At 39.8% G+C, this 10,552-nt stretch overlaps 1 protein-coding gene and 1 long non-coding RNA gene across 3 annotated transcripts in view; both read left to right on the forward strand.

Moving 5' to 3' along the window:
* The first annotated feature begins 1,028 nt into the window (after window positions 1-1,028).
* The window catches only part of ppp1r1b (protein phosphatase 1, regulatory (inhibitor) subunit 1B), a 19,230-nt gene continuing 9,706 nt past the window's right edge, over window positions 1,029-10,552 (forward strand). For both annotated transcript variants that reach the window (XM_081704546.1, XM_081704547.1), the window contains exon 1: window positions 1,029-1,447. In XM_081704546.1, coding sequence (XP_081560672.1) covers window positions 1,334-1,447 — 114 coding nt within the window. In that variant the 5' untranslated portion in view covers window positions 1,029-1,333. The remainder of the gene's footprint in view (window positions 1,448-10,552) is intronic.
* Window positions 2,807-5,212, forward strand: LOC145660399 (uncharacterized). The gene is made up of 3 exons (XR_014126751.1): window positions 2,807-3,117; window positions 3,336-3,406; window positions 4,241-5,212. It is a non-coding gene; the product is annotated as an uncharacterized LOC145660399 (long non-coding RNA).

A 10,552-nucleotide genomic window follows, 5' to 3' on the forward strand; every position in this document is an offset into this window, starting at 1 on the left:
ACATGAGGGCCATCTGAGGTTTGTGGAATTCCCAGTGGCTTTGTGCCATCTTTTCACCTTGGGTGGAAAGCCCAACTTTTGCATTACCCCCCCCCGTGACTTCTCTGTATCTACTTTCACTGCCTTCTGTGCTTTTCAACAGTCTCATCCCAGTGCTGCAGGGTGTGAGGAAATTAATGATGTAGCGCTCCGTAGTGATCGAAGTTGAGCAGGTAAAGTGTGAGGATGTTATTGATGAAGTGCTCTAGTCCTCAAGGGTGTGCAAGGTGCTAGCAATACCTACACTGTGGCATGGACTCCATGTACTGTCATTCTAATATGTACATTGCTCTAAGAGCATCTGCCAATTAAAGAAAATATTATTTTATCTTTGGTGATGGTTTGAAGAATAGAGTCTGAAAGTAGTTCTTAAGAGCAAACATTTAGTGACTCAATGTGTTGACATTTCATGTAACATTTGCAAAACATTTTAACTAAACAAAGTAGCACCGCCTAGTGGACATTTGTGTCACAACGCTTGACACCCAGTAAAATATAGCTTTCTATTATTGCCTTTTTAGAAGCCTTTCCTTTTTTTAAATTAATGAAGGTCCGGTAATTTAAATATTGTTTGGCCTTGATTTGAGTTTAATGTGACCTATCTCTGTTAAGAGTATGCATGTAAAATCCCCCTAAATATCACTTTTTGTTGTATTTCAGAGAAGAGTGTGCACTGTTGACTGTTTTTTTGGGGTTATATCTAATATCCATCCATCCATCCAACCATCCATTTATCTGGCTGTCTGTCCTTCTATCTAAATCTCTCATTCACAAATAGAGGTTAAAAGAGGCTCAGCAAACTCAAGGAGATTATCTTTTTTTTTTACAAATCAACCTCCACACACACACACACAGACACACTCACACATACACACACATACACACACACAGACACAGACACATACACACACATACACACACACTCACACACACACAGCACTGCCCTCCTCTTGCTGTGCTCCACCCCCTCTCACTGTCCTTTACTGAGCTCAGAACTGTACACTCTTTCAGACTGCATGAGGGTGTGTATTGTGAAATAGAGAGCAAAAGAGAGCTCAGGGGAAGAAAAGACTTCTGAAAAGGAAGTTGACGAATAGAAGCAGAAAACGTTTGCACCTTTTAAGTGCAAACAGAGTAGAGGAAGGGGAAATAGGTGCACTGTCAGAGGGAGAGAGTGAGTGAGCATTAACGAGGGCAGTCTGGAATCTGGCCACGTATATGTGTGTTCTGGCAGTGTGTGGAGGAGGACTTGAAGGATATTTCTAACTGTTCGTGAGGGGCCGTGTGGAGGACCATGGAAACCTCGGGGCCCGGGGATGTCCCAGTGAGAGCCAAAGAAAAGAAGAAGATCCAGTTTGCTGCGCCCTCCACAGCACCCACCCAGCTGGACCCACGGCAGGTAGAGATGGTAGGTGACACCAGTGAGCATGTTTCTCTCTCTCTCTCTCTCTCTCTCTCTCTCACACACACACACACACACACACACACACACACACACACACACACACACACATATATATATATATATATATATATATATATTGTGGGTCCAGGTGCACTTTCACTTTGAATAACATATTTTTAAAGCTTTTTCATGTCCTACAGCATGTCTTTGGGGGTTTCACTTTGAAAAACCTCACTTTTGTTCTGTACAAGTAATGGCATCTCTTGCCAGGCCAAGAGACAAATCCAATTTAGCATTTTGGGTTTCTGAGCATCTCAGCAGGAGTTACTGTGTCTCAGAAAGAATCTTCTGTAGTCTTCTGTTTTTTCATGTGCTGTGTGGAAGTAGAGGAAAACATTCCTGACACCCATGTTTGCCTTATTCCTCTCTAAAGCTGTGGCTTCCTGTCACCATAGCACCACCTTTAGGACTTTTACAAGTTACATGGTAACCAAATGACCCCCCCAACACACACACCCATCCCCCAAAGGGCTTTGATGTGCTGTGGCTATTGCTGTCGTTATTTGTGGAACTGTATCTGGGCTGCTTTTCTGCAGAGGTATGACAGTGGCTCATGCTGTTTTTGTAGTTGCACTTTGCGGGGATTAGCTGCCCCTGGACATAATTAGTTGATGCAGACCTATGTTTGATTTCTTATAATTGGTTGTGATTTTAAACGTACTTATGGTTGTGTGAAATATGCTAACTTCTTTTTATTCAGAAATGGCCATTAGATTCTGTAATAACTGTAACAACGACTTCACTAGGAGGGTTCTTTGGAGTGACCTGCATGCAAATACAGCAATGCACACAGACGTAATGCTTACGTGCTATTAAACACTAAACGACCAAAGGCATGCGTTCAGCCAGCACAGGAAGTGTTTCGACCCGATGTAACCTGAGGAGAGTATTAAGCAGGACATGATGGCAGAATCCATCATTCCTTTCAAACCTGTTACCGTGCAACTAAACTTTTCACATGACAACATATGACCAATCCAATTTCTATTCAATCCAATTTCTATTCAATCCAATTTCTATTCAATCCAATTTCTATCCAGTTTTTTCCTCTTCTTCTTTTTCTTTTTTTAAATTGTTTTTACTACTTATTTATTTATTTGAAAAGGGAATTGCAAAGGTTGTTGTTTTTTTTTTTGTTCTTCATTTTGTCCTTCACATCATGACCACTAACCCCGCACAAGGCTTGACGTAAACTTCAGACTGATAATCTGACCCTGTTTGTATAATCAAACACTGGGTGACTAGCCATGCCTTGACACATCACAAAGAATGATGGTTGTTGAAAGAAAATAATCATAAAGCATTGCTGGTTTTTGTTGCTGCTGCTCTTTGTGCCAAGTGGACATGTGGATTTTAGCCAACAATAACAAGTGTGCCATCAGACAAGGGTGATCAGACAGGGGTGTGGCCAGAAATACATAATTACGGTTTAGACTTGGGCAGGTAGTATTCTTGTAGTAGAATAGGGCACGTTTGAGATTTTGCAACATCGCCATGACTCTCACTGGCACTGAGAAAGCACGACAAAGCTAACATTGAAGCCTGCCTGTAAACAAAGCTGTTTGAACAGCGATTAGCCGTTGTCATGAAAAAAAGGTTTTGGAATGAAAAAGGTAACTGGGCAAAAATCTATTCATAAATAACACATTTAGAAAAGTGTGAGATTTTTAAAAAAGCTTGTTATCAAGAACTGACACTGAAATATAATGTTATTTTTAAAAGACTTGTGTGAAGTAATGATACAAAATCAGTAACCTATACCTATCTTATCCTAATTATATCACTGACAGAGCCGATCGATCAGTTCAGTCCCTCCTTTTTCGTTGTGCAGAATATTGTTCCTACAAGAACCGGAGAACACATCTCACCTATGCCTTCTGAATGCGTCAGATGCAAGTATTGGTACGACATAATTTTCCCCTGTGTGCTCAAATCTCCCTGAAGCTGAAACTCTGTAAAGTTATTTTGTCTGACACAGATAATGTTTCATTGCTTATAGCCACCAACTGCCAAAACAGCTCTACAGTTAGTTCAGCTCTATGCCCATGTTTAAAGCAAGCCAGATGTACCCATAACCCTTTTAGAGGATGCCAGATGTCTCAATATCCCTCTCAGAGCAAGCCAGACATACCCATTTTGCCTCATATCAAATATGTTGGTATAGTGTCCTTTGTGACCTGAGTGGACTTTTTAAAAATCAGGTTGTATAAACCTGGTGCTATTTATTCCTTCCCTGGCATGAATCCCTCTCTACACGCAATGAGTGCAGATTTGTGCTGTTTGCCTTTTAACTACCAAGTTTGTGTTTTTTAATTTTATGGCCTCTGCAAATATTTGTTCTGTTTGCCTATGTATATTGTTGTTATTTGTAGTGGTATGCCATGCTTTTTCTCGGGAAGGGCGCGCGGTCTGGTGGAGTCACTAATGAGTACACAGTGTTCCAATTTAGTGACTTTGTTTCTGTTCAACATGAAGTGACCCATCCATTTAGCTAGTTCAGATTTTTCAATATATTTGCTATTATTTATCACACAACAGAGTGTGCCAGCTTTGTTCAAAGTGCTTTTGATGTAGGATATCTAAAATTTGAAAATCAGATCAGCGGTTGGACTTCATTCCGTTTCCCAAAGGTCTTCTATGTGATCATTTTAGGATGCTTTGTCACTTTTGGCTTTCACCCCAGTACTGCTGTGGGCCCATGCTAGCTCCAGTAACTGTAGACTGTATCTGTTTCAGAACCTCCACTGACACACTGCTGCTTCACTATGCTTCACCATGCTATACCACTGCCTTGCCCAATGAGCCCCATCATGGACTGCTGTTCTGTTGACATGACAGAGCAGATGCCTCCAATGACCTTGAATCGCTCAGCACTAATAGAGAGAGAGAAGGAAAGAGAGAGAGAGAGAGACAAGGTGGTTGAGTGTCATCCTTTCCATCTGTACTAAAACCTAAGCAGGAGTGCTGAGGTGTCCTGCGTTTGGTTGGTGACTGGGCGCTGATGTCTGGGTCCGAGCCCACCTCTGCTCAGGGCACAAGATGGTTGAGCTCAATGGGACTTCAGGAGGAAACACTTCTCCTCAGCACATTTTACCATATTTTTGCATCAGATCTGTGAATGTCAAAATAGCCATTAAACTGTTGATCATAGTCCAGAGCTCATGTGTGTATATGTGTGTGTGTGTGTGTGTGCGCGTGCGTGTGCATAAGTTTGTGTTTTCAAGTGTATGTGTGTTTGTGTGTGTGTATAAGTTTGTGTTTTCAAGTGTGTGTTAGGCTAGAGTGTGCCAGCTCCCTGTCCTGTGCTATATTAAATTTAGTCCCGGCTAAAATGGGTCACCCAGGGAACTGGTCTCTGCTGGGCTGCACAGGAATCAGGCCAGCGTCTGCCTCTCAGCACAGAGCACATCTGCAGGGACATGAAACTCTGAAGGGGCCCAAACAGCCTTCCAATAAGGCCAAATCATCAGAACACTTCAAGTGCACTATGTTCACCTAACAACTACCACTGCATGCATTTGATAAAGCTTCCATGTCATGAAAATCAACTGAAATCTTAGCTATGCTGTAAATTATATGATTATAACCAATGTCAGTCAGATGTATATATCAGCTATAGACAGCAAAATCCCTAGAATCAATACCTACAGTATCTATTTAAGTTTAGCTGGACATAAATAGGATTGCCTGTTGCTGATTTGACATGAGTGTATTCATTACACCAAATAGATGCATGCTTATTCCTCTAGCACACGATTAACAGGAAGACAGATGTGATAGTTGTCATAGCAACATTACTGTGTAATATAAATAAAGGAAACTGAAGTAAAGAAGAGTTTAAGATGAAACTCCAGCATGATCTTAGAGTCTTTACCGAACTACCAGCATGCATGTGTGGGCTAGATGCAGGTTTGAAGGAGAAGTTAAAAGCTTCCTGCAGAAGTGGCAGCAACATACAATATGACCTGGATGAAAAAGCTACACTTGTGTGTGTGAGATCCCATGCATCTTCAAGACTGGGGGTGGGGGGGTGGGAGCCAGACAAACACAGCCGAACTCAGCTAATGGTTGGTGTGGAACAGCCTGTGAGTGTCTGGAAGACTAGAATGTTGTCTCCCCATTTCACTGGCTCATTTAGCTTGTCAGTTTTTTTCTTTTTTCTTTTTTGGTAGTCCAAAGTAGCTCGGCTAGTTAGAGTGATGTTAAAGATGTGCAATTGGAGTTTGTTTGATACAGGAGCACATCAGTTTGGGAATCCCTTCACAATGACATCCTCTTGTAGCTCAAATGGTGATAGGAACACCAAGGTCATGGATTTGGATTGCCAGGGAGTGCATGAGTTCTCATCCTGGTGAATATGTAAGTCACTCTGGATAGGAGTATAGTCCATAAATGTATATTTTCGGCCTCATACTGTTGGAAACTGTGTTGTGTTTTTAATTGTATATTTCCTCTGAAAAGGCAATATAGCAGCAAGACAATAAAAATATAAACAAAACGAGAATAAAATAAATAAGGAGTAATATTCAATATAATAAACATTTAAATAATATTAAGCAAAAATGAATTGCAGTGGTTAAAAAAATCAGGGCACAGTACTCTTAAAGTGCAGAGCAATTTCCGCTGAAGTATGCAAGCTGCTGTGGACATTTGCTAATGAGGCTTGCTTCGTCTGCAGGTAAGCTGTATGTGAGCTCCACACGCAGGCATGGGTGCTCAGGGCTACATCCCCCCAGTAAACAGACCATATGTGTCCAACTCTGGGCAGACCATACGGCTTCTCTGCATGTGGGAATGTTAGAATACCTGGCAGACAACCAGAGACACTACCTTTGTCTCATTGTCCTGGGTTTTAGGTTTGTGGCAGGGATTTTTGGAGTTGAATGACTTCTAGTAAAGCTGATATTTCAGATGTTCTGTAAATACCAAAGTTTTATATCTATATATGTTTCTGCTGTTGTGTTAGATAAGACACTGTCAAAAATTATTTTAGCTTGTTACCCTCCTGTTTTCCTCTTTTGTTATCATACTGATTAATAGAGACTGTTTATTAGAGACTTTGCTGCCCTGTAAATATGTCCAAACACAGTGACTTTGTTTTCTTTTATTTGTGCTATCTGTTGTGCTGACATCAATGTCACAATATGATCTTTGGCCTGGTGCTTGTTTTTGGGTAAACCAGAACTCCTGTCACAGTCATATCTGTGTGAATGTGCACAATGCACACTGGACACAAAAGACATGAAGTTTCTAATTCCTATACATTCACAGTATGCTGTACATCTTGTTATCTATTTTTTCAGTTCGATGTGGATTCACTTACTTATACTGGGCCTTTGACACATAATCATGTGTTCAAAGCAGCTTTATAGAATATGAACAGCTGTTTCACCCAAGCAGCCTGGACAGGCACTCTCTAGCAGTAAAGACTAGCCTCACTGGCTAGTGAAGTGGAATGCTTTGCAAATGTTCAAGGTTTCCTTCAGATTGTCATGTGTGCTCCCATGATAGCAGCTGTTAGTCTAACTATCTTACTAAGTGATAGAACACATACTTACAGCACTTCATAAGCTTGGAACTTTATATAAATATTTAGGTGTGAGTCACTTGCATGGACATGTACACTGTGTGTGACTCAAGAAAACTGATGAACTCATTAACAGCAAAGCCTTTAAACACAAGGCTACAGTGGGGCCACACACTGGGTCTGTAGCAGTATTCTTTTGCATAATACTGGTTATAAATATATTGTTAATTGACCAAGATGATGGCCTGCATTTATACATAATTCACACCACAATAAAGCTGCCACTTAAGCCTCTTCATTATTAAATTACACGCATCCATCTTCTGGTGGTTTTGACAATCAGGATGATCAGGCATAATTTAAAACAATCAATAGATGACAATCCCATATGTTCACTAGTGGTATATACAATAGGAGAACAACAGGAACACTCTGTGACTAGAGATGAACTGATGAAGTAGGCAGTGAGTCAGAAAGAAGAGTACTGAGCAAGTGGCAGAACAGTACTACACAAACCATACCGACGTCACAATATTCCACAACATGGGCCTTGAGGCCACTGTGAGCTTTGCAGCCCAAAATATAGTAACCAGCTAATTCAGTATGAAAACGGTAATAATAATAACAAAGCAAAAAAAAAAACAAAAAAAAAGAGATAAATACACATTTATATATGACACAATCAGTTTATACTTGAACTAATACAAATGTCTGAATACCACTATTTCAAATCCATAGCTTATCTAATATCTACTTAACTTTACCCAAAAGCCTGCCTTTAATTTTATCTGATTTCTATACACAAATTCTAACTGCTGAACACAAATAGACATAAACTGTCAACACTAGATCAAACAAGAAATAATAATTGTCAAATTGTAAAAACAATATATATTAAATTCTCACCTGGCAACCATTTAAAATCTGTGAAGGAACTTTGACCAACAGGGTCCCTCTAACCACACCAAAAATGTACATAGAATGATTTAAAAAAATAAATAAATAAATAAAAACACCATAATGAACTATTGCTGAAATATTTAGAAAATTTCCTCTAGACTGTGTTTTGTTCCTGCTGTGACTTTCCTTGGCATTCATACACTATTTCTTGATCAATAAAATAAAATAATAAAATAAAAGATTCATAAATATTTTATGGTAAAGTAACAGTATAGATAAAGCATCCATGAACTGATCTAATTGATTTAGCCATCCTTTTCCCTCTAAATCAGGGTGTTTTCAGGTTTACATAAAAGGGCATACATTTTCTAACACAATCTATGTGCCATGCATGTTCAGTCATGAAAACAGTCGCCAGAATACAAAATGGCACGTAGAAAATAAACAAGAAACCTAAAACACATCCCTGTGCAACACCCCAGTAAATAAGTATAGCACATAACATAATATGGTAAGTATCCAGACAGATAAATGTGGATTTGTGGTTATATCAAGAAACCACTATATATTAGCAGTGCTCAGCTTATTTTGTAGCCTGTCATTTAGAGTATCCAGAGAAAATATTCTTTACGAGCATATTAACAAGTAATATTCTAATGAATGAATTCAAATGAGATAGCTGGGGTCATGTATTAAAATTGCCATAAACAGTATATTTGTCTTTTTTTGTAAGTGCGTTTCTGTGAGAGAGAGAGCCAGAGAGAAAGAGAAAAGACAGAAAGACAGGTAAAATATTCTTTTTGCCACACTTTTGATAAGCTAGGTCATTTGCATGCAGATCCATGCAGATTGTCTCTGAGGTACAGACCCAATTAGACTTGAACTATGCTCATAGCAGTGGCATAATGAAACACTATTCTACTCTTCCTTTTTCATCCATCCAAAAATAAGCATAGAAAATACTGGAAATGGTTTTTTTTTTTCTGTTTTGTTTTTTTTTCTAAAAAACATCTGAATGAATGCCAAGTTCAATATACAATGTCTCCAAATGGAAAAAAAAATGTTTAACATTTTTTTTGAAAACAAAAAAAGCAAACTGTTTTAGAAAAGCAATGATATGGAGGTCAAATGGTTGAGAACAAGAAATGTTAATCATAGATAAATATACTCCCATCTGTGATCCTGTGGTGTTTTGAAGTGCAGGTTAAATAAATAAAGGCAGTGTGCAACCAGTTTAAAGTGACAGTGCAGAAAGGATGGTGCAGCTGTTCAGAAGAAAGGCAGCATGAGTTGAGATTGCTGCACAAAGACAGCTGGTTCTACTTCGGTACCATCTGCCAGTTGGCAGAACTGTGAAAAGGCCTCAGCAGGAGTATGTGGAGTCCCTGATGATAGTGTGCACGGTTCTCACACAGCATTTCCCCTAGAGATAAGTGCTGAGCCAGGGGCTGATTTCTCCACCCTCTGGAAAGCCTGGCAGTCTGATCTGGAGCAGTGACCCGGACAGACTGTGATTCTGCTGGTGAGGATGCTTTCTATAAGCTGTGATGGATCCTGTGATACAGGGTAGTTTTTCAGTCTCTTTAAGAAGCGAAGGCACTATTGCACCTCCTCCATGTCACTGAGTTTGTTGATAAGTCTCTGTGGGATGACCGTGGGAGAGTCTGAGAAAAAATGACCAAAGGACATGCTCAGGTATGTGTCAGATGGAAGGCTGAGGATATTGTAAGTTCTGCTGGTCTTTTAGGGAGTCAAGAGAACTGGAGGGCTTTGCTCTTTCACCAGGATCTTGGACTTATGACTATTTAATAATATATCAACAGGCTGGTAGTCATACACCAATTTGATATAGGGGCTGGTCTGTTAGGAAGGTACCATAAGAGCCCATTAAAGTATGCACTAAGACCCAGCAGCTTTGTAAATGGTCACCTTTTAGAGAGTCAATCTCACATAATTCCAAACAAGATCTGTTTGCTAGCTAAAGACACTGCCTTGTTTGTCATGTCAGTGCTGTCAGCCTCAAATTTCAAGAAGTCATTAAGCAGGACCAATATGCATCAACAACACTATGGCTGGAGCTGTGCAACTGGACATGCCCTTGCTTTCTTTGGGAGACTGGATGCCCACAAGCCCTCTGGATCCCTGGGATCTGTCTCAAGGCTCTGTATATGGTGAGGTTGTTCCATGTGTTGAGAGCATCATTGTTGTCTGACCTGAAGGCAGTGCTGAAGGTTTGCTATTTGAATATGGCTCTTGGTTTGGCCATGATCAGAATCCATTCCAGTTACTTTATTAAAAACAGGCCTTCTCCTTCATCTCATGTTTCATTGTCATGTGTTTGCACATTATTTAATGCTTATGAAGCACCTGGTAAACCTGAAGAGTTTACAAATAAACCCATGTGCACTTACTCAGCCTCCATCACAATTTATGTTTCACTGGTTGTTTTTAAAGACAATTTATTGAGTGTCATTCCAACAGCTTTGCTATATCCAAGAATTACTGTTCTTAAAGATTATTTCATGCAGATGCTTTGAGAGTTCAGAGAAGGGTTTAGCTCTCATCATAAGTCAGACTGAGTTTCTGGCTCCACTGTGGAGAATCAGTAACAATGCAAAAAC

This window comes from Electrophorus electricus, chromosome 2 (genome assembly GCF_041902795.1).
Source record: "Electrophorus electricus isolate QZ-2024a chromosome 2, ASM4190279v1, whole genome shotgun sequence".
Lineage (NCBI taxonomy): Eukaryota > Metazoa > Chordata > Actinopteri > Gymnotiformes > Gymnotidae > Electrophorus > Electrophorus electricus.